A 27,314-nucleotide genomic window follows, 5' to 3' on the forward strand; every position below is an offset into this window, starting at 1 on the left:
AGGACAGCCTTTGTCAATACATTGTGTTTTTGTGGGTCACAGGAAGGTTTTATTTCGCTCTTAGAGCCTTGAATCCCTGCTTTAAGACAACCAAGGGGAGCTTTAGAGCTGCTCTTTTCCCTTCTCACCTGATCTGTATTTTGGCATGACTTCTTAGAAGAAGGGCAAATGTAATGAGGCAGCTACTGTACTTTTTATAACTCTCATCAGATCTTTCATTTGGGCCAGCAAGGAAGCTTGTTAGAGCAGAGAAAGCAACTAAGCATCTCTGGAAAATGCTATTAAAAGAGCAAGTAACAAATGAAAAGCTGAGACAGACTTAATGGTAAATACACAGCCTGGCAGTTCAGCACAGCTACATCCTGCTTTCCATTATTATTTAATACTGGCATCGATTGAAGGATGAGGCAGACCAGGGAACTCTCTGTGGGGTTACTTGAATACCACTTCACTGTGAGATTAAATAAGCCCACAGGTTTGGATCATGCTGTTTGATGGGAAATTTTAATTAATTGATTAAATATTGGTAACTACTGTGGTCGAGCAGTAAACAACACCTCCTTCATCATCTCCGTGGGCAAACAAGTCCCTGCTAATTATCAGTGCCCAGCTCCAGGCTGGAACCAGCACTGCATTAACCTGCTCCTCTGGTATAACAAGCTGTCCAGCCATGGTCCCACATGCTGTGTGAGCTGCTGGTGTGGAAGCAGTTGCTGCCATGGATCAGGCACTGCTCCATGCCCATCTCTGGGTGTCATTCCTGGTTGATATACAAACAACAGCCTGGTTTGTCCAGCAGTTTATTCCCAAGTTGTCCCTGGCCAGGATGGTCTCTTTAGGCAAAGCAGATAAATTATCTTACAATCAGTCTGCTGATCACTGGTTGGAAATCTGTGGCTGTGGGCATCAATTCCCCACTTCTTTCTGTCCTTCCAACTAACTATTACTCTTCCCAACAGCACCACCTAAATCTTTTCCTCAGAGGTAATTGCCAGGAGTTTGGAAGCAAGGTCACAGCAAGTAATAAAAAAGAAGGATGGAAAGGTGAAGATGGAATACCTTTGAGGAAGGGAAGCTTCCTTTCCTGGTTTGGAGGTGTGCAGCACTTTGTGTGTACCCTGGAGCCGCAGGAGAGTGGAGCTGAGGATCACGGAGCACGGCTTTCCCTGCCTGAGCAGCTGTCCTGGAATTGGATGTGGAGAAAAGCTGCAAGGGAATGAAAGGCAGGACAGAAAGCATCTACTCCCCATTTCTACAGGTTCTAAGGAGCATTTCCCTTATATGAGCAGATGTAAGACTCAACCCATTTGTCTCTTTAAAGAAACAAACCACATTTTTTTCTTAACAACCAATTTTATTGCTTTTGACAACACACCACTGGAGTGAAAGGAAATAGTTTTCTGCTATTCTTTAGCTTCTTCCTTTGTTAGAGCAGGTACATTTCGTGGGACTATTGATAAGGGTAACCGGTTAACTTGTTACTGCTCATCCAATCTGACCATGAAAATGAAAGGAGATGGAAATCCCTCAAAGCATCACAAAACTGCCACCACTCTGGAGAGTGATTAACCAACATTTGCATGAAGAACGAGTTCTTACAAGCACTGCCAACAAGACTGAAAGTCTGTGTCTCAAGATGTCATCACAGGGCCTCAGGCTTGAAACTGTCAGCAACATGTAGTTCAAGAATAATCAACAAAAATCTTTCCAAGGGGCTTTGGCTGAAGTCCCTCACACACAAATCCTTCAAACCAGCCAGAAACAGTGTCCTGAGCCACACCTTCAACCCCCAGCTCCTGCCACAGTCCAACCTTCAGCTAAATAATAAACACACACAGGGTTAACGATGAAGAATATTTACTTTCCTTCATATGGTACATTCTGTAAAGTGCTAAGTTCCTAAATTATACCGAGTTAAAACGATATACGGCTCTAGCATTTTAAACACAATAAATATAGAATGAGCCTTGTGCAAATGCACTTGCAAGTTTTATTCTTTTTTTAGTAGACAGCCTAAATTTAGTAGTCAAAATAGCCTCCAATAGTGCTCCAAGAAAATCTAGGAAGCAGTTCTAAATAAAATCACATCCTTCAGAGATATCCTACGCACTTCTCCTGTCCACATTGCACGGGTAAGCAGCGCTCCTGAGAGCATATGGAGCGAGGAAAAATAAGGAAGCTGAAAATTACCCAACAAAAAAAAAATAAAAAGCAAAATCCTACAAGTTAACACTACATATCCTCCCATAAATAGTCTGGCTTCCACATTTAATCTTAGTGCACGCAACCCAGGTCTTTTATTTTTAACTCCCGTTAAAAAACTCTTCCAGGAAGAACATCTTGCAAGACATGGGTCGATTCATCCTCATCTTGCTCCTTTTTGCTGCAAAGTGGAAAAGACTCCTGCACGAACTGCCTGCACATTGGGCACTGCTGGAAATACTTGATGCAGCCATCACAAAGGCACGTGTGTCTGCAGGGCAGGAGCACCCAGTTCACGGGGCCATTCTGGCAAACAACACAGTCTTTGCTGTTTTCTTCCTGCAATTCTGGTTCATCTCCAGCCAGCCCAGCCTTTTCCAGCAGCCCTCTGTCAGTGCTGCTCTCACCAGGGAAGGTATCGCTGGAGGAGGGTGCAGGACTATTTGCAGACATGAAGAGTTGCTAAAATACACATAAACACAAATATTCAGGAGTGAACAAAATCTTCCCCCAATGTCTGCACACACACAGGTGCAATGAAGCTCCACTGAGAACATTCGCTGGGTCAAACAGTACCAGACTCTGTGTGGGTCCTGGCAGCTGCCTGGCCTCCAGTTAAAGGTATTTCAGAAACATGAAATTACATAAAACAGTGGGAAAATATTAAAGATAAAGTCCCCAAACCTTAGCTGCATCAAATCAACGTCATGCATGAACTTTAACAGAAGTGCTCAGGTTTTGAGCAGCTCGGGTTTGTTTCTGGTCCATCAATCTCTGTGCCTAGAGGGATCTTCTATCCATTCCTACCAAAATTATATCCACCACGCTGTCAAATCTGCTTCACTCAGCCCATTCTGCTCCTGCTCATATTCCAATCCCCTACTACGTTTTTCGTCTTATTTTACATGAAGCGCAAATTCTTCTGGCCATGATTCCCAAGTATAGTGCAAGGAAAAGGAATTTCTAAAAAGTTAGTTTCCTCTTGAGGCCTTTCTGATTAAAAGGGAATTTTGAAGAAAGGAAGTAAATATTCTGGAAAGAAGAAGCATTCAACAGTGAATTTCTTCCTACTGCTTTACTAAGTGGACACTAGGACTCCTAGATTAGAAGCAGTTAATTTCTCCAGGAAATCGTGAATATTTGCATGGAAAATATTTCTGTACAGTAAGTTCCTGTGGCACTACTTAACTGATAAAATAATTTTAACTACCATCCAGTTCTTTGCATGACAATGGAAGTCTTGTACTAATTTAGGCTCCTGAAAGCCTACACAAGCTAAAGTTAACACTGTCATACACATGAAACCAGACTCCGTGCGTGGCTTACCTTCAGGTCATGGTATTGACCTTGAGCTAGGAGGAGATACTGATACAAAATTCGGCAGGAAAGTCTGTAGCTTTCATCAGGAAGGTGAATTACAGCCACCATTGCAATCTACAAACATTAAAAAAAAAAAATCTATGTTTAATAATTATCACTCAGGCTGAGAGAACTGGGGGCATTCACCCTGGAGAAAAGAAGGTTCCGGGGAGAGCTCAGAGTCCTCTCCAGTGCCTAAAGGGGCTCCAGGAGAGCTGGAGAGGGACTGGGGACAGGGGATGGAGGGACAGGACACAGGGAATGGCTTCCACTGCCAGAGGGCAGGGATGGGTGGGATATTGGGATGGAATTGTTCCCTGTGAGGTTGGTGAGGTTCTGGCACAGGGTGACCAGAGAAGCTGTGGCTGCCCCTGGACCCCTGGAATTGTTCCAGGCCAGGTTGGACATTGGGGTTTGGAGCAACCTGGGATAGTGGAAGGTGTCCCTGCCATGGCAGGGGTGAAATAAGATGATCTTTAAGGTCCCTTCCAACCCATATTATTCTATCATACTGTGATTTACTTTGGTATAACTTCTGACCTGCATAATTCCTTAGACAGTCAGGAATTCAACAATGTTGACTTCAAGCACTGATTTAAAAAAAAATAAAATACACTGGACAAGGTATAAACAGGATGTGGCACAAGAGAGCCCTTGGTGCTCCTTCAGCTTCCCACCCTGCTTCCCCACAGAGCTCTTCTGTGGCCAGTTTATAGCAGGGACCTGCTCTGGCTGCTCCCACCTCATGGAATTACAGCCCAAACTGGAAAGGCACCAGAGCAGTCTTCTCCACTTTCTCCCTCTTCCCTCACAAACACACGGACTGCAGTTTTTAGACTCCAAAAATCACTAAGAAGTGATTGGCTTGTAATCTGAGCAGGCCAAAGACAAATTTCATTGGAAAGGATTCTGAACCCCCACGGGCTGACTTTAGATAATTCTTCTGGAAATACAAGCACTCTAAGCTTGCATGCTGTGCCTGACTACCCCCACCCTGCCCAAATTACGTAATAGCCTCTAAAAGGCTGCGAAAAAAGAAATTGAAATTCAATATTATTGTACTTCCCAGAAGCTGTCAAAAGAGAAATGAAATAGAGAAGCTGTTTTGCTTTAAAAAGAAATTTAAAGGCAAATTAGACTTGCACTTCAAAATGCACACATGGCTAATTAAATACAGAGTTCAAATGTGTATGTACCTACACATATGGATTTATAAGAACTGATTTCACTATTTCTTGGCAAAAGGGTCTTTTTTTTTCTAAATCACAGTGCCTGAGAGCTAAGCTTCCACTTTAACTATGACAGTCTTCCAGTAATTTCTGTAACTTTTATATATGGTCATGCTAATTTTCTGGATCTAGAGAAAAATTAAGGCACAAAACCAAGTAGGGATGATCTTACCACAAAACCAGTTAGGATAAAATCAACCCCCTCCCCCAGGAAAGAGACACTAGAATACCATCCACAGTGATGGACACCCGCACAGACCCCCCAAATAATTCAAAATGGTAATATCACACTGGCAAAGATCCATTTCCACTCTCCATTTCTATTTTACAAGTTTGTTTCAAAAAACCAGATGCAATTCTGACATCTGTCTGGCAAGGAGTTCAGGTGGAGTGACTCCTTGACTGGATTTACAGATCCTAGATGTGTTCCTTTCCTCCAGCACCAGAGAAAAAATCTCCCACTCCCCCACTCTCTTTCCACCCCTTTCTTCTATGGTACGGCTCAAAAGAGAGGTGTTACAAGTTCATGCCCATGCTAATGTCAAATATATTCAAATATTACATTTAGAGTGTCTTTAAACTAATCTGACATATGAACTTTTAAAAATTTATTAAAACATTAAAACATCTCAAGTGAGGACAGGAGGGAGGAGGGCAGTCCTAAAGTCAGGTGACAAGAAGCCAAGTACAGCCATCACCTGGAAAGGGGACAGATTTCTTGGGCACTGGTGTAATTACAGCTTGCAGGTGAATGCATGGAAAAGTCTTCCGTGGATTTAGACAATTTGCTTCCAAGTTCAGCTGTGCTACTGTTCAAGGAGCTGGTGCAAGCAGATTATCAATCCAATGAAAAGATGGGAGATAAAAGTGCGTCTCAAATCATTCAGAGATCCTTGATTTAGAGTTTATAAAGGGTATTGAACAGCATGTGGCAAAGCTGAAGCTGCCTTGATAACAAGAGATTAGGAGACCCTTTTTGGGGAGCTGAGTATCTCCTATCAGCCTCAAGCCAGACCTTCACCCCTTCCTGTAAGTGCCCTGGAGTTGGCTCCTGTGAGACACAATCATGACACAGACCTAGGGTAGAAAGGAAATTTTTAGGTTTCTAACAGCCAAGTCAGCAATCAGCTCCATATCTGTGCCAGACACTTTAAAAAAAACCTTCCTGCCTTGCCAACAGAATCCAAGAGTCCCTAGCAGCACAAGAGCTCCACCACAGGCCTGTGTGATCCCAGAAATCAGAGTAACAGGTTGCTAAATCGCCTCAACCTTCATTCCTCTGACCACAGGGACCTTGGCAGGCAGAAGCTTTGGGGAAATCATAAGCATCTGTTAAATGCTGTAGTGAGTAAGCAAAGAGTAAGCCATGTTTCTCCATTGCCTCTTCAAAGACTGAGGTTTGTAAGTTAAAGCTTTGAACTGCTTTATTTTAGAAAATAAGAAAGCGAGGGGCCAAATTCTAGGGAACAGAAAAGTGAAGCTGCTTTATTCAGTTATTTATTCTCTCCTGAAACATACAGACCTTAAACACACATATACTCTGATATTACTTACAATATCATATATTTCTCTGTCCTCTTCATCTGCTAACGTCAGCAATGCTACCAAGGGATAGCGAGCTCTAGGCACGGGGCCAAAATCCACAACTTGAGCATCTTCTGGTAACTGACAATATTTCTCTGCCTTGTCATTTTTTTTAATGCTTTGTCTCTGTCAGGGAAAACAATCGGTGGCTGTGATTGCAGACAAATGTGACGTTTGCATAAAGAGAATTTCTCATCGTGTTTGTTCATAAACGAGTTGTGCCAAAACCCGTGGTGTGTTCACCATCCTCAGTGCTCTCCATGCCAAAAAAATCAACAAATTTTGTCAAAACAATTCAAAAAAAGGATACAAGTGCTGTTGTTTGTAGAGGTATTCGTTGTAGAGAGCATCCTCTAATGCCTGAGGAGTCTTTATCCTGAAGCAGTAGACGTGTTTCTGCAGTGCTTCGTGGAGTTTCTGGACATTGCAGCCCCAGTAGCAGGTAAGGACACAATCCTCCAGGCAGTCTGGTGTCAGTGTCACACCCCCTTGGAGAAAGAGGAGAGGGATTTCATTAACTCACCACGTGTCAGAATCCTGGGATTGCTAAGTCTAGATGCTTGAAGAGCTACAAGCAGAAAACAACTTCAGTGTCACAGATTTTTATCACAGAACCATAAAATCCTAGAATGGTTTGGGTTGAAAGGGACCTTAAAGCCCATCCACTTCCACCCCCTGCCATGAGCAGGGACACCTTCCTCTATCCCAGGTTGCTCCAAGCCCTTTCCAACCTGGCCCTGGACACTTCCAGGGATCCAGGGGTAGTCACAGCTTCTCTGGGCACCCTGTGCCAGGGCCTCACCACCTCCACAGGGAAGGATCTTTTCCCAATATCCCATCTATCCCTGCCCTCTGGCAGTGGGAAGCCATTCCCTGTGTCCTATCCCTCCACCCTTGTAAAAGTTTCTTCCAGACTCACTTCAGGTACTGAAAGGTTGCAATCAGGTCACCCCTAAAATGATAAACATTATAAAATAACAAAAATTATTTATCATTACAAACAAATCTTCTAACTATTTAGATTCAGTTCAGTGTTTATGGAAGTCAGTGGGGATTAGGAAGTGGGTGTGAGGAGATAAAATGGCTCATTAAGCTCACAAAAATACCACATGCATTTTATGAATGGTAAATTTTAACTTCTGGTAACACTTTACACACTCACTGGCAGATACAAAAGCACAAGCCTTAGCCCAAAGTCCATTGCCTTCTGAGATAATGGTGTTAATTGGATCACTCATCTACAAAATTCTCTGTAGTCTCAAAGAATAAGGCTCTTAATCATGCAGAAGAGAAAAAAGGGTATCTACACTCTCCATTCTTTTTCCAAAAACCTGTCAACTTCTAAACACTTCCTGCACCAACAGGAGCAGGAGTGCTCAAAGCTCCTGAAAAATCCCAGTTACCTGAATTGTTGGATTTGTTGTGTTGGGGGGGTTTTTATGTTGAGGGAGGGGTAAATCTGCTGCAGCCCTTCTCATGCATTGGAAAGCCCCACATCTGTGTGGGTGGAAGATGCTCAGCCTTGCTCACTGCTCCCCAGTGATGCAGAAGGCCATGAATTCCACTTCCTGTGCAGGTGATTTCAGGAACGACAGGGATGGCTTGAACTCTGATCCAAACAGATACTTAAATTCAGTTTGCATTGGAGAACAGATAGAAAAAAAAAAGGGTGATCATTTATTTATCTATTTATTAAAAATAGTACACTTCCAAATGCTGCTGAAGATCTGGGCTTAATTTAAATGGGTAGCACATATTCCATAATGAATTCTGTACAATTCTGCAATTCCATGAAATGTATTGAAACGCCCACAGTGGCTGGTAATTTGCAAATGTTTTAGTTACTTAAAGATCTGTAATAGCAGGAAGTGTTCCATTAATGAGAATTAAACTGTACCTCCATATGCAAACATTTCACTTTTAAAAACACCATGTTTATAAACTGTGTAAAAGCTTATTTCTGTTGGAATGGAAGTGTATTTTTTAAAAATTATGATAGAGAAAAAGGATGAGAGCAAGAACAATGATCCTTAAGGTCCCTTCCAACCCAAACCATCCTGTGATTCTAGGCAGAAAATGGAAAGTACCAAGTTCAGGAATGCAAATTGACAAAAACCACATATAAAATCCACTGACTTGTTACTGAAGCCGTAGCAGGATTATGGATCTCCAACCCAAAAGGATTCTTCACTTGTCTCATCCGTTTTTTCAATACCCTTGTGCTGGATTCTGTCTCTTCTGAGTTCCTCAGAATAACAGGGACACCCAAACCAAACCTAGGAGACACAAAACAAGAAGAACCAATGTGTTTGTGTTGACGCATTTGACTTTTTTTTTTGTCAGTTCTAAATAGCAAGCAGCAGAACAAATAGATAGCTTGGCTTTCCAGAATATCTGCTAGGATGCATGGATAATATATCCTGCCATTTCGACTTCAGCTTTTTGTCAGAAGGCAGGAGTGTGCACAGTGATGCAGGGAATCTTTAAAGGGGGAATATTTTCCTCTGGTTTCCACAAAGGGAATACAATTAACAAGAGATGTCAGTGCCCTCTAGTGGTAAAGGATTAGGCCAGAATTTCCTCCCATCTGAGTCCTGAAGAGCTGAGCACCATTCCAGCCTCCTCCTGCGAGCAGGGACACTGTACTAGACCAGGTTGCTCCAAGCCCCATCCAACGTGGCCTTGAACAATTCCAGGCATCCAGGGGCAGCCACAGCTTCTCTGGGCAATCTGTGCCAGGGCTTCATCTCCATCACAGCCAAGAATTCCTTCCTAATATCCAAGCTCAAGCTGCTCTGTGTCCATTTAAAGCCATTCCTGTTACTCAAACATTTGCATTTCATCAGTGGCATCATGGAAGGCTCTTGGCCATCCTTGATTTGAGCACACAGAGGGTCAGCTCTCTCTGCTACAAGGGAAAACACCCACATGGACTTCCCTGGGGCTGTAGGAGAATATCCCAGTTAAACATCTCACAAAGAAACCAGAGGCAGCAGCTGTTTCCCTTCTTCAATATCCAAACCTCAATGGAGCTGATCTCTGCAGCTGCATGTAAAGGCGCATCCTGTTTTATGCCAGAATCTGCCTGATTGTGAAGGAAAATCCCTGTTCCTTGGAAATTTTCTTTGCTGGTTGAAAGCAACAGGATTATCCTGATGAGAAGTGGCAAGATAAAAGAGCCTCTGGCACAGTTTTAGCAGCAGCTGAAGGCACAGAGGCCTTTTTGTTCTACAGTAAGGTGTGGTTTTCTGCAGATTTTAAATGTAGGAAGTGTAGGAATGATAAATAAAGACATAGTTTTTATTTTATGATCTAACAGTCCAGATCATTAGCTGTTAGAGGAGAACATTCATTTATTCAGAACAGCGCTAGCTTAGAAAAAGCAGGAATTTTTAAGGGTTTAGTTAATGAATTAATGTTTCTGCAGAGCCAGACTTCCAACAAGTGCTGAGCCTTCAGCTCCTCCTAACAGGAGCATTCCCCCTCCAGCTAAAAATACAATGCCCAGGTAATCAGGTGATCTAAATTCTACTTCACCCCTGTGCCAAGGGTACCTGTGGGACTGGCCCTGGAAGCTGCCTGTGCATTAACCTACTTGGACTGTGAGCAGAGCCACAGGTATCCAGGGCTGGCCACAGGAAAAGATGCTCCTCCCATCACTGCAAGGCTTGACAAATGAGAACATGAACATTCCTCAACAGTTGGTGTTTTTCAGGCTGACACCACCACAAACATATCGTTAAATAAATTATTGCTGAAAATTATGGGGGAGCTCAAATGCCACTGCAGCAATACCTCAAGTATTCTGTGCTCCAGTGACACCATTTGCATTTACAGTGCTCTGTGTGGCAAATGAAGGATTTGTTTTCCTGAGCAAGTTCAGGAGCACTTGAGCTGTAACTGCAGCTGCAGGCACGGAAATCCCTTGGAGGCTCCTAGCCATGGCCATGGCATAGGAGAATTCCAAGAGAGCAGCAAATACTTCTTAGCAGCTGCCCAAAAATTCACCTGCTTGTATGTGCTAAGCTCCTGGCTACAGCTCCTCCTTGATTAAAAGGTCCTTAATACTCCAGTTTGAAGAAAAAAAAAGAGAAAAAAATGCATTTCCATAAACTTTAATAACACCTAATGCAGGTGCAACTGAAATCTCTGATCTGAAAAAAAAAAAAGCCTCTGGACAGTCCTCTGTGTACCCAAAAGACAACAGTGGACAGGTGCACACATATAAGGAACTTATAGCATACAACTATTTCAGACTTTTTTAAGCGGGGATTGCCAACATTTAGTACAAGTAGATAAATAATGATTAAATTGACAAAAGAATAAGTGGTTAGGGATAGACATGATGAAGATGAATCTAAATCATGGTTCAGTAATCATCATTTTTTAAAAGATACCTTTATCACCAGCACGTTTCAGATATTAATGTGGAACCAATGACAGGGAGTTCAACAACTCCAGTTTTATTTTCACCACAAGCCACACGAGTCTGGTGTAGCCACAATTCCTACATGCAAGATTTTGACTGCTGATCAATGCTCTGCTCTTGGCAAGTACCAGTATTTACACTTAGAGCCATTCCTGAGAGATAGGGACATTCAAGGAGCTGTTTTTGGAAAAGGCAACACTGGCATTTTTGCGGCATCCTCTCAAAACACAAGCAGAAGATCTTTCACTCACCACCCCTCAAGACACTTGAGGAGATCAGTTCACAGATTCACAGAGTCATTTATGTTGGAAAAGACCCCAGCTGCACCCAGGGAGTTGTGCAGAGCCACAAAGTTCCCCTTGAGCCTCCTTTTCTCCAGGTTGAGCCCCTTTCCCAGCTCCCTCAGCCTCTCCTGGGGCTCCAGACTCTTCCCAGCTCTGTTCCTTTCCTTGGACACACACACAGAGAGCTCAGTAGATACAAACGCATCGTTTAACAATATTATGAATGATATTCCGAAAAACATTAACAAAACACTTCGGTATTACTCAAAGAGAAACGAGCTTAACAGTAATACCTAGGATTTCTTTTAAAATTATTTTTATTGCTCGTTTAGAAGCCTAGGAGGGTTTGGGTTGGAAGGGACCGTTCCAAGCCCCTGCCGTGGGCCCGGCCTCGCCCCCCTCAGCACAGCCCAGCTCCCCTGGGCCGAGCCCCACCGGCCCCAGAGCACTGACCAGCCGAGGACGAGCGCGCTGGTGACGAGGAAGCAGACGGACACCAGGGCGATGTAAAACAGCGGCGAATACTCGTACAGCGTAACCAGGAACACGGCGGCCATCGGGCCGGCCGCACCGCCCTCAGCCCGCGACTGAAGCTGCTGCCCTCAGCCTGCCAGGGACGGGGCGGGACCATGGCGGCACCGAGTGAAGCCGCTGCCCTCAGCCTGCCCAGAACAGGGCGGGACCATGGCGGCGCCGAGTGAATCCTCTGCCCTCAGCCTGCCCAGAACAGGGAGAAGCCATGGCGGCACCGAGTGAATCCTCTGCCCTCAGCCTGACAGAGCAGCAGTTCAGCAGCAGCCCAGAAGGGGCTGCCCCAATGCAGCCATGAGCTGAGCTCCCTAGCCAGGATCAGTAGGCTCCGGGGTGCCCTGCTCCAAGGCCTCCACATATTGCTGCTGCACAGCCTCATCCAATCTTTATATAAGATTTTTGCTTAATATTGCAATACTATATATAGAATACACAAAGTCCTGCATATATACATTATATATACATATAAAAACTTTACATGTATAATGAAGCTGATTAAAGATAGATAGAGACAGGTAATTTATATACAGTTCATATATACACACACTATCGTCAGGCAGCTCAGCTGTTATCAGACAGCCCTGTGCCTCAGGATCTCTTTCAAGGGCTGCAGAACAGGAGTTGGTTGAACCCATGCCACAGACCAGTGTAATCATGTAATGTAATCAGTGTGGGCACCTGGATCATTCACCAGGTGCCAGAAAAGGCTTGGTGGTTCAACCACTCCAAAGTCTGGCCGCAAGCTGATCTCCCCACAGGAAGTCTCTTGTTGCCTACAATGAAATGGTCAAGGTCTGTCTTCTCCAGAGAGTGGTGTGGGTGCTCCAAGATATCCAGCAGGAATTCCCTCCTGAGCCACCATGGCAGGGGTGCTCAGAAGGTACATTACAATGCTCTCCTCCTCCTCCTCCAAGCTGCTGCTGGAGATCACCTGGTCACTACTCTGTTCCTCACAGCTCTTTTTGCTGTGGCTACACTACAGCCCCAGGAGCAGGAGCAGCGCTTCAGCAGCAGCCCACACAGGTGCCACTGTTACAAGTCAGGCCAGAGCATGGCTCCCCAAGCCCTGGCACTCTGCCGCAGGCTGTCCTGCACCAGCTCCTGAAGCAGCTGAGTCACCTCCTGCTCCAGGTAAAGTGCCGCTCCACACACCGAAATGTGATATCCATACAAACCACCCTCCATCAACTGCGGTGATTGGATAAGTCTTTGTAAATCAAGAGAAGGATTACTGTGCCTACATCCTCTGCATTCTCCAATCTCAGACTACATTTTCTGCATCCTAACCCTTTCAAGAACTCTGTGAAACCCAGAGATGAGCCTGCTGTGTCCCCATTCCCCCTGGGCCTTATATCCCTGTGTTCAGGTGGACACAGACGGGATGGGGTCTCCTGCCTGCTCCACGTCCTGCCTTACTGTTGGGCCTGTCTCAGTCCAGCCAGGCTGTGATTCCAGCCCCCTGTTCCCCGTCCCTGCTGCCCTACTCCCAGAGCCCTGTCCCTGGGCAGAGGCTTTATGCCTCTGGAGGAAATTGGCCCTTGTCACTCCTGGGCTCTTGGCAGAGGTACTGGCTCCTGGCAATGTTCTTGGACTCCAGGTGCCCTTTCAAGTCTGTAGAGCACCAGGAGGGCTGTTGCTGTTGTGTGCTTGCACAGAGAGCTCTTGGAACCACAGTGGTGGCACTCGGGGCAGGATTCTGCTTTGCCACCCTGCCAGAGGCTGGAGAGCTCAGTATGCCCCAGCTCTGTACCCTGCTGCCAATCACAGCTGCAGCGGCAGTGGCTGTGAGGTGACCCAAAGCTGCCTCCCTGGCAGCACATGGCTTCCTCCTTGTGCTGGAATGGGGGTTAGATGGGCTATTGGCAAGGAATTGTTGACTGTATGGGCTGTGAGGCCCTGGCACAGGCTGCCCTGAAAAACTGTGGCTGCCCCATCCCCTGCGAGTGTTCAAAGCTACGTTAGGTAGGATTTGGAGCATCCTGGTCTAAGTGGAAGGTGTTCCAGTCCACAGCAGTGGGGTTAGAACTGGAAAATCCTTGGGGTGCATTCCAACCCAAACCAAACTGTGATTCTGTGATTAGGTGGGATATCAGAAAAAGGCCTTTCACCCCCAGAGGATGGTCAGCTCCTGAGGGAATGGTCATGGCCCCAAAGGTGACAGATCTCAATGAGCACTGGTCAGTGTTCTCAGGCACGGTGTGGGATTTTTGGAGTTTTCCTGTGCAGGGCCAAGGGTTAGGCTCTATGGTCCCTGTGGGTCCCTTCCACCTCAGAATATTCTGAAATTTTGTGTGAGGCTTCAATAGCTGCTCAGTCTCACATTTCTGTGCTGTTTGCTGAAGCCCTTGGTGAAAATCTGCAGTTTCATTTTATAAATTTGGTGTTTAAATAATTAGTATAATTCACTAGAAGATGTGTCTGAGATGTGAAGGCTGCATGTTTACTTTCATTCTGAGTGAGGAAAGCAATTGTGTTCTTAAATCTGTTATGAAATCCCTGAAAGTTTATTTTTCTCTGCTCTAACAGCATCTAGAATCGTGAGCAGCAAGAAAAAGGCCATATATTCACTCTAGCATCAGGAGAGCCTAAAACCAAGACCCCATTATGGACAAGCAGTGTTTGCCCAGCTCTGGCTGCTCCTATTTGTGACTTGTGTGCTGGAGACTCCGCACGACTTCCAGAATTACACTCCACTTGTACACACAACAAACACCGCGAGCAGCACAACTTCTGATTCGCATCATGCTTCAATTCCAGGGTTTAAACCTTCAGCCCTCGCCCTTTTGAAGGCAAACTAAGAGCTGTGAAGCCGAAGCCGAACCCACCCCGCCCCATCCCGCATCCCTCAGATCCCCTCAGATGGAAACGGCGCCTGACGACGAGCCCGCGAGTTGCCATGGCAACGGGAAGGGGCGGGGCCATGCGTCATGGCAGCGGGGAGGGGCGCGGTGCTGCGGGATCACGTGATCCTGCATTTTCCCGCCCTCCCGCTCCCGGCGGCCTTGAACCTCCCCGCTGCCCGTAGGCGCGTGACGCCGACCCGCCCTCCCCGGGGAAGCGCTGCTGGTTGGTCGGAGGGCGAGGGAGGGGGCGTGGCTTGAACCACGCAGGCGCGGTGTCGGGGGGGCCGCAGCCCAGTGAGGAGGAGGAGGCGGCGGCGGCGCGCGAGCGGCAGCGGTTGGTGCGCGCGCCAAGATGGTGAGGGGGGGGGGGGGAGCGCGCGCCGCTCCCTCAGGGGGACCCCGGGACTCGTGAGGGGAGGGGGTCCGGCCGGGAGGGACTCACCCCGCTGAGATAACGCACAGTTAGCTGATTCGGAAAGATTCGATGGGGAAATGATAGAATAATCAACAGGAAAATGCGTGATGTGACCTCTGAGGAGCTGATTATGTGCCTGCGAAACGACTGATGGCTTGATCGCACCTGATTGTTGTTATATTGTAATGTTTCGAGCTAATTAATTGGTGTCGGTCGTGGAGCTTTTTCAGTCGAGTAGTGAATGCGTACTTGAGCTGTGATTGCTGGTTGGAACAGACCAAGAGAAAAGAGGACTGGTGGATGAATGCTGTGAGATACTTTGCGTTAATATTGGCTAACGGATAGAAATAGTTGTGAAAAAAGGAAGAGTCAGGCATGCTGCTTTTAGTAAAGATTTGGGGAGGTGAGCCCTTCTGTGGAGCGAGCAGTTGCAAACCAGATTTGATCAAATCTTGGGTTGTTTTGCCGTGTGCCTCTCTAGTGAGAGTCATGCTTGAGGCACTTTGGAAAATTCGTGTTTATTTGCCAGTGTGGTGGTGAGGGCTGTCCCGGGGGGGGGGTCTGCACAGGAGGGTCCGGGAGCAGCAGCATCCCCTCGGTGGTGTTGGCAGGTGTGTCCGTGTCTGTGCAGCAATCCTGCCTTGGCTTCCTTCAGATTTTATTAAGACAAGCATGGATGAGCCGGCTTAGCCTCGACAAACAATATGAATCTGATGCTACTAAGTGTTTTCCTTCAGATTCACTCAGGGGTTTGTGTTTGTGTGGCTGCACAGGTGTGAGCCAAGAGCATGGCTTGCCTGTTGGGAGAAGCTGGTGAGCTCAGAGGATTGGGAGAAAAGCTTCCTTCATGAAAGAGCATTTCATATAAAATATAACCTCAGCTTTGAAATGCAGCCCTGAAGCCTGTTGGGTTTTTTAATGGAGGCCTCCTAGGTTAGTGAGAGTGGGTATGAGTGGCATTTTATATGAAATACAACTTCAGCTATGAAATGCACCCTGAATTCTGTTGAGTTTTTAAATATTTTCTAGGTTTTTTTTCCTGAATGAGTAAGAGTGGATACTAGGGATATTTCACAAAATCCAGAATGATTTAGGTTGGAAAAGACCTCTGAGATCATCGAGTTGAACCTGTTTGGTTCAGAGGGACCCACTTGCTGATCAGAGGGAATTAAGGGTTTGACATTTAAGGGAAACAAGCAAAATCAGGGAGGCTGTACAGCCTGAGCTGTGCTATCACAGCAGAGCCTGATTTCCACTCCAGCTGTCCAGAGGAAGCACAGGGATGAGACTTTGTGCCAGAATTTGGTCAAGTTGGAAATATTTTTGGGACCAACAACAAACTGTGGAGTATTGGAAGTAGGGAAGCAGAGCCACCCATCTTTGTGGGGGAAATCTCAGAATGTTGAACATGACGGGACAGAACTGAGAGCTTAAATAGTGACAATCTGGTTTAAAAGCAGTCATTTGTCTCAGTGCAAGAGCTTTTTAATACAGCTTTTGATTGGTAGTCTTGCACCATTTTTTTTATCTGAGGATTTTGTTTTAACAAAACCTTGAAATGCAATTACTGTGGTACAAAGTTCTTGATGCCTTGGGAGTTCACAAATACAGTATAAGCTGCAGATTTTAAGTAACTTCTTTATCAAGCTGTCATGAACCTCTTGGTGATGGAGGTTGTGTATATAAAATGTTGCTCAGGAAATGGCAGTGGTTGGCTTGGTGCAGTTCATAAATTGAAAATGTAAGGGAGGATAACCTGCATGACTGCTTGTGAAACAATAATTTCCTTCCTCATCTTCAGTGTGATGACTAATATGTTATCTGAGCATCTCTGCTGAGAGCTTGGTGTGCACGGGGGGGGGGTAATGACTGCATGGTTCTGGGTTAAAATGTCTGAAACACTTTGTGTGTGAATCTCAGAAGCACAGTCAATATTTTTGTGGGTAAAAATAGGGACGATGATGTTCTTAAATACTAATAGTAGCTCTTATTATGTTAAATGTCTAAATTACTTGATCCCATTTGCTGCCACTCTGAGGGACTCCCTTATTTCAGGGCTTGGAAAATGAAGTATAAAATTTACTTTTCAAGTGTAGAAGTGTAAAGTTTGCTTCTAAGAGCTCTGAGAATAATCCCACTTCAGGAGCAGTTCATGAAATATTCCTAGTTAACTGTGTGGCTTTGAAGAGGGAAATTAAAGTGGATAAATGTTCTGTTAATGGTTTAAAAAAAAAACAACAACAAAAGAATTAGATTTTCCCCATGTTTTTTCTGGTTTATATGATCCTCCAAAGCTTTGGACAAGCTGCATGCAGGCCCTCTTCAGTAGGGTTTATGCACAGATGTGTGTGACACAGGGATTTTTTTGTCTGTTATCTCCCCTTCCCCTATGCCATTTCCTTTTTGCAGAGTGAATCTCTGGTGGTTTGTGATGTTGCTGAAGACCTGGTGGAGAAACTGAGAAAATTCCGATTTCGCAAAGAGACCAACAATGCTGCCATTATAAGTAAGTTCCAAACATGCCTGAGAAAAAATTGTCAGAAAATCCTCTCTTCCCCATGTAATATTGCTGCTGTATCAGGTAAACATGAGCCAGGATGGAGTTTCTTCTCTGAGCTGCAGCATTTCCAATTCTGCCTGTAATTTTAACAATAAAACAGTGCTGTTCTTAGGATACAAGTCTCCATCTGCTCGTAGCAGAGTATTTATATTTAATTATGGCTCAGAGTCTACCACTTTGTAAAATGATTTTGGGAAGTCATAGGATACACTGAAGAAGAAAAACAAGGACTGTAATTGTTGAGCGCTGTAAAGCTTCATGCATCCATTGTATAAATTGATTAAAATACATTGATCTGTGTTTTATTTTGATTTATAGTGAAAATCGACAAGGATAAGCAGTTGGTGGTGCTGGATGAGGAGCATGAGGTTTGTTAAATGAATTGTAAATAAGAGTATCTTCAGCCTGCAATGTATTGTTGTCTCTAAGGTACTGCCTTAGTTTCAAATTGTTATCAAACTCTTAATCTAATTTGGGTCATGAGCTTATTTAAATGCATGGTCACTCTGCATGTAATGCACAGCACCATTAATAGTGAAACTATGCAGAAGCAATTGAGTTGACTAATTAATTGCACCAAAAAAAGTTATTTTAAAGCTGTTCTAATGATGTAAAAAGTGTCTTTGGCACCTGCTGGCTTTTTGAAGAGATTTCTGCTGTGTTTCCATGTAGATCTGCACATTTGCCTCTGAGCTGGTCTGCCATCAATTAGAAGCAGGATTGCTAATCCCCTGCAGACTCTAAATTTGATGGGTGGCATAATAAGGTCAGCCCAGTGTGTGGTGTTTCTTAATGGTCCATAGGGCAAAATTAAATCCTTCCCAGGGATTTGAGCATTAACCATAGCTCTTGTTCCCTAGAATGTAGATGTTAATGTAACAGTCAAGTGTAATGGGGATTCTTTTTTGTTTGCTGAAGGAGGAAGGACTGAATTTTTCAAACTTTAGATATAGGTAGCTGATTTTAACTGACTTCATGGTGTGTGCTTGCTTTATTTCAGTTTAGCACTAGGGTTGGCAAAGCATGGTAGCTGCCAGCATAGCCAACTAGAGCCAGAAATGTTTGCTAAACTCACTATGCCTAAAATAGGCATGATTATTCATGCCACCATTAGTTCTGTGTTTAGTCATAGGAATCTTTTGACACACAGGTCTCCTAAACTGCTGTAGTAATTTGGGAGGTCCTTACCAGTTCACTTGTAGGTGAACATCTGCCTTACAGGTGTTTCAATGCCCATTACCCTGTTTTAACCTTCCAGTGCAAGATACTTGCTCAAAAATTGCTTGTGTTTAATGTCACCAGGGTATTTCTCCTGATGAGCTAAAGGATGAGCTGCCCGAGAGACAACCTCGATATCCTTCCTATGCTGCTGCCATTTGCACTTCCTCACTCCTGGAAGCTGTTCAAAATGTTGGACTTCACCTTTTTAGGCCAATAATTGCTGTGGTGTGATCTTGCTGATCGTTTATTTGTGAAATAACCCAGGGATCTGTTCTCAGGCTGCACTGAACTGTTGTACCACTTGTTGAAACAATGACTCATTTAAGCCTTTCCTGACATTTTATTTCCTTTTAGACTATAATGTTTGGGGAAGTAAAGCAAAGCCGTGCTGCTGGTAATGTAAAGAAGTGAGTAAAATATACCAGTTGGTGGCTACTTCTAAATATAGGAGTCTGCCTGTGTAACTGTGGATCTGTTTTGGTACTTTCTCAGGATGTGGCTGTTGTTGTTTTGCAGCAGTTACTGATTCCGAGATTACTGTGGGCATGTGATCCAGGGAGGAATCCCTGTTTTGAAAAAAAGGAACAAAAGAGGGTCAAGTAAATTACTCTGACTAATGAAATAGAAGGAGTACTTAAGTTACATGTGAAGAAAATACCTGTCCTATTAGCCTCAAGAGATGGCTGGCACTGTTTCCTGTGCTGCTCTGAATCTTTCCTTTCATGCCCACAGTGCAGTGGGAGGCCCTAAAACAGAAGTCCTGCCTAAAACTGTGGTTCAAATTCAGCAAAACACCTGAAACAACAAAGTTCTTGGTCAGCAAAGAAGGAATTTGGCTTTCATTAAGCCAAAACCACACTGGTGGGTGTGGGAAGTCTTTTTACAGAATTGGAGAGGAATATTTGCAATGAGAGGGTGATTTTTAGCTCTGTGAAACATGACTACAGAGACAGCCCTCACATTGAGGCAGTGCCAGTTCTGAAAGTCAGATGTGGAAGTGAAAACAGAACAGTGAGGTTATTATTGCCAAATTAAAATATCATCTAAAATGCAACACTGACTTATGCTTGCATCAAGCTCTGATAAGTGAGGATTTTATCCTACTAAATAGTTGATTTCTTAGTTTCTTTAACCTCAGAAAAAACATTTATTGTGTATAGTTACAAGTACCAGCATGAAGATGGAAGAGTTTCCTATCCATTGTGCTTTATCTTCTCCAGTCCAGTTGGTGAGTGAACATTGTGATTGGTAACTACTGTGTAATGTAAATTTGGGAATATTCTTTTCTAGGGAAGATAAGCTGAGTGCTTAATGCTCTCAAGGTGGTTTTCCTGCCTTTAAGGTTCACATTTAGGGCACTTCAGATGTATGATAGAAGAGATTCTCTCTTTTCCACTTCTGAAGGATGAACTGGAGTGTTGGTTTCCTGCTTAGCTGGCCAGAAGGTGTGTCTGCCTAAATGTGCCTGTTGTCAGTGTGCTCAGCAGCCTTCCTCTGAAGGACAGGGCCTGGAGCACTCTGCATCTGCTCAGGAAGGTTTAACTTAATTGAACCTCTTTACTCCTCAGATCTTGGGGAATCATTAAAATATGACTCTGTAAGGCTCAGAAAGTGAGAGGAGAGGGCTGGAAGGCACTGCTTCTGTTCCTGAGTGATTCTGCTCACCTGTCTCTTGCTATTCAGACATTAGTGACTGGGAGGGAACAAATTCCTCTCATCTCAGAAGGACATGGGGATCCCACTTCTTTCTGAAGATCTTGGAATCCTATTCCTTTCATGCCACCCCCAGAGGGTTAGGATGGGATTTGAGAGGAGAGTTTTCAGGGGATGTAATGGGCAGCAGTAGAGGATGCTGTGAAAGGACAGTCTAAATGGCTTTTCACAGCTGTGGGTGAAAAGGAGGAAAAGATGGCTCCCTAACCCACATCTGAGCATGTGAAAGTGTGGGGGGAGCAGACTGTTCCAGGAGAAACAGACTCTAATCCTGGATCATCCCAAATTTGTAGAGAGCAATGTAGAGCATCCTCTGCTTATGTCACAGTAGCTCTCAACATCAATTTACCTGGACAGAACACTGTAATTTTAATAGAAGCCAAATAACCTGGGTCTTGCTTTGGGCTTACAGAGCTGAATTGCTCCTGGACTTCCATCTGTGTTCTGTATTGTAGCAGTGTATCTTGCTGGTATTACTGGATTATCCTTGTTATCCTCTGGAAGAAGATAAACTGATTGCATTGTTTTACCCTTCATTTCTCAGAGCTTCAGTAATTAGATGTATTAAAGAATTTAGCAACTACTGACCATATTCTTCTATAGTTACCTGAGAATTTTACTGTCAATGTATTCGGATTTCAGTTTGAATTGAAAACCCCCCAACCTTATTTTTGAAGTGTTGCAGTCAAAATAACTTAAACTCTCCTTTTTTTTTTTTTTTTTTTTTTAACCCCCATAACTACAGGATGTAAGCCTGAGCAGCAGATGATGTATGCTGGAAGCAAGAATAAGCTTGTACAGACAGCTGAACTCACTAAGGTATAAATGGGTTTTGAAATAACTCTCTCCCCCTTCACTGCAGGTTATTGAATCATGTCTTGGTTGAACTAATGGCAGGAAGGGTTTTGTGAGAGTTTGTGATTACAGTGAACAGAGTCTGGTTTAGGAAGACTGAAGGAATAGTATGTGTGGAGATTTCTGTACTCTAGAACATCAGGAGGAACAGTGTTCTCTAACCTCAGTAGAATGGACATCTTTGCTGTGGGGGAGGAATTTACTGATGGGAAGAATAGACTGAAGCCTTAGTGGGGTGTGGAACAGATCAGTTTAGCTGGTTCCTGGGGCTGGATGCATGCAGAACAGCCTGCAGAGTAACATGTGCCAAGTGATGAACAATTTCTTCTTGTATTGGGTTCTTCCAGTACTGACACCAGAAGAACTCATTGCATTCACTAGACCTGGCTGTGTGTATGTTTTAGAAAATGTCATCTATTTTTAATTGTGGAGATGTTTGAAATCTTTGCTTAATTGGCACCTAGACCTCTTTTTGCCTCAAGCAGTAAAGCTTGATGGAGTCAGTAACTGCTTCAGGTTTTTCATACCATGTGAAAAGACTTCAGCACTTCCCACAGCATTGTTCCCTTTAAGTCTTCTTTATCCTGCTGAGTCCTTTAACATCTCAGTAAAAATGTCAGCTGGGCCAGTAAGAGAACTATGAATTCATAGAATCATAGAATAGCTTGGGTTGGAAGGGACCTTAATATTCATTTATTCAAACCTGCTGCCATGGGCAGGGACACCTCCCACCCCAAGCTCCATCCAGCTTCTGCCTATTCCAGCTGTACCTTTTAAGAAAAGACACCTCTGTTTTAAATTAGACCTCAAGTTGACAGGAGTCAATAGGAAGGCAGCAGAAGATGGTGGAAACAATCAGCACAGCCCCAAGAAGTCTCTTTTTGGATCTGCTGAAACTGCATGTTGGAGGCCTGGTAACTGTAAGAGGAAGAGAGTTTTCAGTAAGCAAGAAGAAAGGGTTGGTGAGAAGAAGGTGAAAGCTGGGAAGTAGCTCAGTTGGGAGTTCCTGTCACTTCTGAAATGGGAGAAATTCAGCCTGAATGGCTTTTGAATGCAAGTCCAGGACTGGGTATAGAGGTTCATGATCATTCATCTTCCTCCTGAAGCCTGAGAACACAGGCTGTCTCCAGTTGGGGTTGCCTGCTTGCTCTTCAAATGTACTTTATTCTCACCACTTGCTGAGCTGCGTTTCATTTTAACTCATGCTGTGACTTCCTCCTGGTGTGACTTTTGCTCATGACTCAGCTGAGTTCTCTCATCAGTCTCCCGTGACTTGCATATTAACTTGGCTCCTGTTAAGCTGTTCTGTTCTTACAACACTGATTTTTGGGGTTTCTCCGTTTTGAAGGCCTATGAATTTGTAAAATTACCTGACTTTTGTCTTTGGGCATCTCATGGACTCTAGTTATCAATGCATAATTAATGTAGTTTCTCTTCATGCTATTAAAAAGAAACATCAAACCATAACCAGTTACTTGCCCACGTGGAATGTCAAGTGTACACTTTTTATGGTGTTCTGGACCTTGTTTTCTGCTTCAAGGCTGCATTTAAGGCTTGTTAAAAATTCCATAAAGCTTTGGGTTAGTAGTTTTTAGATTGTTTTGGGGGTTTTGCCCAGAGATGCTGGGGCTGCCCCATCCCTGGAAATGTTCAAGGCCAGGTTGGATAGGGCTTGGAGCACCCTGGGATAGTGGAAGGTGTCCCTGCCCATGGCAGGGGCTGGAAATAGATGGTCTTTAAGGTCCCTCCCAGCCCAAACCATTCTATGCTTTTAGGATTTTGTTGGGTTTTTTTTTCCCCAAGTTTTCTATTTTGAGATATTTTACAGGTAAAACAATATGCTATTGGATATAATGGATTTATTTCAGTTCAAAATAAAAATAACTGTGTGTTGTACTGAGCAAAATTGCTGAACCTCGGGCTTAAATCAACCCAGATATTAAATTAATTTGTATTCTTCAAAATACCATCTTGCTGAGATAATGCTTGTGAGATGGGGCCACTTCAGGGTTATTTTGAAACGTAGTACATGTGCTTGTCTCATATTCTTAAGGGACGAGAGTAAAGCCTGGAAATAGCAATTACGAGATTCTTGTTCAAGTTAGTGATGATTTTTGCCACTTAGTCTTGTGTATTTTCCTCTGATCTCATGCTTTCAAGAAAGCACCTGAAAATTGTAGGTTGGTGAGTGGTTTATTGCAGCTCAGACTGTGTGTGGAAAGGTGCTGCTTGCATTGTGTTTCCAGTCCCATCCCTCAGGAATTGATGTAATGCTGTTTTGTTTAGGTATTCGAAATCAGAAATACAGAAGACTTAACTGAAGAATGGCTGCGTGAGAAACTGGGCTTCTTCCACTAAGGAAAACCTCTGTTCTAAGTATTTATGTACCCTCCTGGTGATACTGGAACCAGACATGAATACTTACATCCAAGCAATGCACTGTATTCACAGCTGTCTTCTGCAGTATCTCTCTTGTGCAGAGTTTGTGCAAAGAATAGCAGGTCTGTCTCCTTGAAGTAACAAATCTTTGCAGGTGTTTCCTTATTTGTACCTGCTAAAAGGGAATACTCCTCTGCAGGGACTCCTTTTGCACTCCTGTGACTAATATTTCTGTAACTAAAATAGTTCAGTTCTGGATTTATAACAGTGTACCAACATCATTTGGAAGCTGACGCTAACTTTTTCTGAGCTACAAATGCATCCTTACGACACACATTAGCCATTTATATGCAGAATTTATGTAAATTTATGTACTGTCACTTACCAGGTTTTTTGACTTCTCAATTTTGAAAACTACTCCCTGGAAGCATTTGTTTGGTATTAAAAAGTCAAAGTCCTTGTACAGCAAATCCATCCATTTATCTTCCCATCGAGTCCATGTGAGCTGTCTCAAATTCTGGGAACTAATTTTTGTCATTCCAGTAATTCCTCAGTTGCCTGAGTCAATCTTTCTAAATTTCAGGGCAAAGCTTGGACTGTCCAGTTCTCATGCTAATACAGTCTCACAGGAACTAGCTGATAACTAAGGGCTGAACTACAACTCTGGTTCCTCTTGTACCAGATTTCTTCTTGCATCTCTATTCTGACACTGTTGAGAAGTTTACCTCTGCTCATTTCCTGTTATCTGAACACCTGGTGATACTGTGTGCCTTTCATTTGTTAGCTTTAAAAGGACTTGAGAATTTTACACTGCCACTTCTTACAAATTTGGTAAAAACTTTGTTAAAGAATCCAAGTAATATTTCTTCCTAGTGCCTCGTGCTTCAGTTGACATCTGTTAAATCAAAAAGCCAACCTCATTTTCTCTGAAATTTCAATCGTCTGCTCTATTTGTAGGAGTCAGGAGGTTAAAGCATTTCATGATAATGAACAATTTATATCTCTTTTGTTAGAAAAGTTGGCCACACGTAGCTTTTGATTACTTTAATTACAGCCTCTAACTTTCTTAACAGCTTTTTGGTCAAAATAACATTCCAGATGAAGCTTTTGCATAAGCGATCATTTGATTTTCATCTTAACGGTTCATCTCTTTGAAACAGCAGATCTAATGTGAAAATAATATTTAACTTTTATAAATGACCAGTCTTTTTACAGGTCTGTTTTGTATTGAGTAGAGTAGTTGTCTGATGTGGGACACGTTCAGCCCTTGTGGCAGGAGGAGCACTCATGGGACAGTCTCTCCCTACCTTGCTCGTGCGTGTTTGTTGTGCTACTGAACGAGTGTCTGTGTAAGAGCAGCTTCCTGTTGATAACATACCTTAAAATACAGCTACCCCAACCAATCTGCTCGCTGGGAAGGAATGCAGTGTTAAATTTGGAGGCCAGTATTTCATGCTGTGAAACATTTGCTGAAAGTGGGGTTATTTTTCATTTGTCAGCATAGGCTGTGTTAGTGTTAAAACACTAATTCCTGCAAGATCACAAGGAATTCATTTGCAAAGGTTTTCAGTGTTGGTAAATCTCTTCCTAGTTTGCTGTTATTGCTCATTTATTTATATATAAATCTGACTTGAGAGGAGTTTTTCCAAATACATGTTGGAATGATCCAATTAAATTGATCTTTTGGTGGGGGAGAGAAGTGCTTGTAATTAAATTTCTGTGTTAACGTACTGAACTGGAAAAACAATTTCATTTCCCTGGATGAAGAAATGTTGATGGTAAAACTGTTGCTTGATCATTCTGTACTGCAGATCAATAAAAACAATGTCTTTTGTGACAAACATTGTATAAATAAGACTTTGGCTTAAAGGATAGCATCATTCCAAGCCTCAGTCTGGAAACAGCAAGAATCACTTTTGAGGTTTTTTTGGCATTGTACTGAAGGTGAGGCATGTCAAAGTACAGTGTGGGCGAGAGGGAAGCTGCTGCTTGGAATGTTCAGCTTGATTTGCAGTGGGGAAAAACTGGATTAATCTTGTCTTATACTTTGTACACTGGTGGGCTGCCAGCAGCCAACTGTTGCTTGCACAGGTCTGCAAAAAAATAACTGTGAAAGGGGCCTGTATCAGGAGGGAAGGGAGGAGTTGCTACATGACATGTTCGAATTTGACCTTTCATCTCTGGGTTGTTCCACCTTCTGCCAGGAAAACATTGCTCCTTACAGCTGAATCTTCAGCCAAGTTCTTCCACTTGACATGTTCTCGTGCCTCACTTAAGCACTTTCTGCCTTGGGTGCTGCCCCTCCAGCCTTGCAGGGAGCAAACAGATCCTCATGAGAGTGTTGAAGCCCAGTTTCTCCTGAGAGGTGCTGTTGATGCTGCTCAGCCCACCAGTATTACTCTTCTGCCAGCCCTGCCTGGCAGCTGTTCCTCCCTCCCCTGGCTGAGCTGTGGAAGCAGCTGCAGGTTCTGGGAGGATGAGTGTGCAGAGGGTGTTTGCTGTTCCAGCCTTTTTTGTGTTCTACTTGGTCTTAATGCAGTGTTTTGACACAACTGGCTGCTGCTAATTGTCCTGGGCTCTTGAGATGCATGCAGGTAGTGCTAGCACTTAAAGACATCGTGATGTCCAGGTCTTTCCTGCACAAGTAATCTTTATTTTCATAACTCCTTTCCCCACCTTATCTGTAGAACTGTTGTGTTCTGTTCTTCTGCCCCTGTAGGCTCAGTGGGAGGCAGATGAGTCCATGTTCAGGCCACTATGCTCCAGCTGGGCTTTGCTGGTGAGTTGCCCATCTGTAATCACACATTTCTCTTGAATTTTCAGACCTCTAAAGAGACATCTAAAGGACCACATAAGTTAGCCTAGGGGAGCCTTTGTAGCTAAAGGTCTGAGAGTCAGCATTTTCCATTGGGAGCTCCTATTTTTCAGGAGTTAGTAAGTTGGCCATAAAATTCTTGGTCTGGAGTTAAAGGTCTCTCTGAGGGAGACTTCTGCCACAATTAATCAGGTTTGCTTTAAATATTGACTAGATGGCTGGGATACAGCTCTTGTAATCCTATTCATTGATGATAAGCTGAATTAAAGCATGAGTTTGCATGTCAGCCCATGAAATAGACTTGTAGTGTTCTGAATATTTTTAACAAAAAAATGTAAATGCTGGTATTTGATGGTTTAAGTGTATTTCTAGTATCATGCATACTGTTCTGATCTTTTAAAGGAGGCAATAATGCAGGTGTTGACACCTTTTTCACTTCTCCAAAGGAGCATCTTTGCATTTGTACCAGGATTCCATTTTTGTATCTTTAACTGTAAAATAGCTGGTCCAGAAATTGTGAGACTGATGACAGAGGTCTGACTCAAACAGGCAGAAGCGAGAGAGTTCCTTACTTTAGTGCATTCCAAAAATAAACATCATGAACATTTTTTTTATACATCCATGTAGTGACTGTGAAATAGAGCTATGGTGGGATGTGAGAAGGGGCTCAGTGAAACTCTTGTGTTTGTTCTGTGGTTCAGACTCGTTGTCTTAAAAGGTGTGAGAGGTTCACAGCCAGATTTGAGAATTTGGCAGTTCATGAAAATACCAGTAACCAGTACAACTTCCATATGCTGTTTAGTCTCTGCTACTTCACACTGCATGTTTACTTTAAACCAAATCTTTTTTTTCCTAAGCATGGTGCTTGTATTGGTTTCAATAAAATGTTTGATTA

General features: G+C 43.7%; 2 protein-coding genes across 4 annotated transcripts; one reads left to right on the plus strand and one right to left on the minus strand.

The window, feature by feature from the left end:
- Positions 1-1,120: 1,120 nt before the first annotated feature.
- CGRRF1 (cell growth regulator with ring finger domain 1) lies at positions 1,121-11,659 on the minus strand. Of its 3 annotated transcripts, XR_009933292.1 has the most exons (7): positions 11,541-11,659; positions 8,511-8,650; positions 6,685-6,862; positions 6,345-6,492; positions 3,529-3,636; positions 1,600-2,664; positions 1,121-1,183 (listed from the first exon to the last, which is right to left on the minus strand). XR_009933292.1 is itself a non-coding variant. In XM_062494993.1 (6 exons), the coding sequence occupies exons 1-6, from the start codon at positions 11,642-11,644 to the stop codon at positions 2,314-2,316; spliced, it is 1,029 nt and encodes a 342-aa protein (XP_062350977.1). In that variant the 5' UTR covers positions 11,645-11,659; the 3' UTR covers positions 1,340-2,313. The 3 variants fall into 3 exon arrangements, 2 of the variants coding, with proteins under 2 accessions (XP_062350977.1, XP_062350978.1); XM_062494993.1 differs by lacking the exon at positions 1,121-1,183 and having other exon boundaries at positions 1,340-2,664; XM_062494994.1 differs by lacking the exons at positions 1,121-1,183; positions 11,541-11,659 and adding an exon at positions 11,055-11,068 and having other exon boundaries at positions 1,340-2,664.
- A 3,076-nt stretch (positions 11,660-14,735) lies between these two features.
- On the plus strand, positions 14,736-27,255 carry GMFB (glia maturation factor beta). Its single transcript, XM_062495818.1, has 7 exons — positions 14,736-14,816; positions 17,286-17,382; positions 17,755-17,804; positions 18,739-18,788; positions 19,803-19,885; positions 21,116-21,189; positions 23,512-27,255. Exons 1-7 carry the CDS (start codon positions 14,814-14,816, stop codon positions 23,581-23,583), a joined length of 429 nt encoding a protein of 142 aa, XP_062351802.1. The 5' UTR covers positions 14,736-14,813; the 3' UTR covers positions 23,584-27,255.
- Positions 27,256-27,314: the final 59 nt, after the last annotated feature.

Source organism: Cinclus cinclus, chromosome 6 (genome assembly GCF_963662255.1).
Source record: "Cinclus cinclus chromosome 6, bCinCin1.1, whole genome shotgun sequence".
NCBI classification, from domain to species: Eukaryota; Metazoa; Chordata; class Aves; order Passeriformes; family Cinclidae; genus Cinclus; species Cinclus cinclus.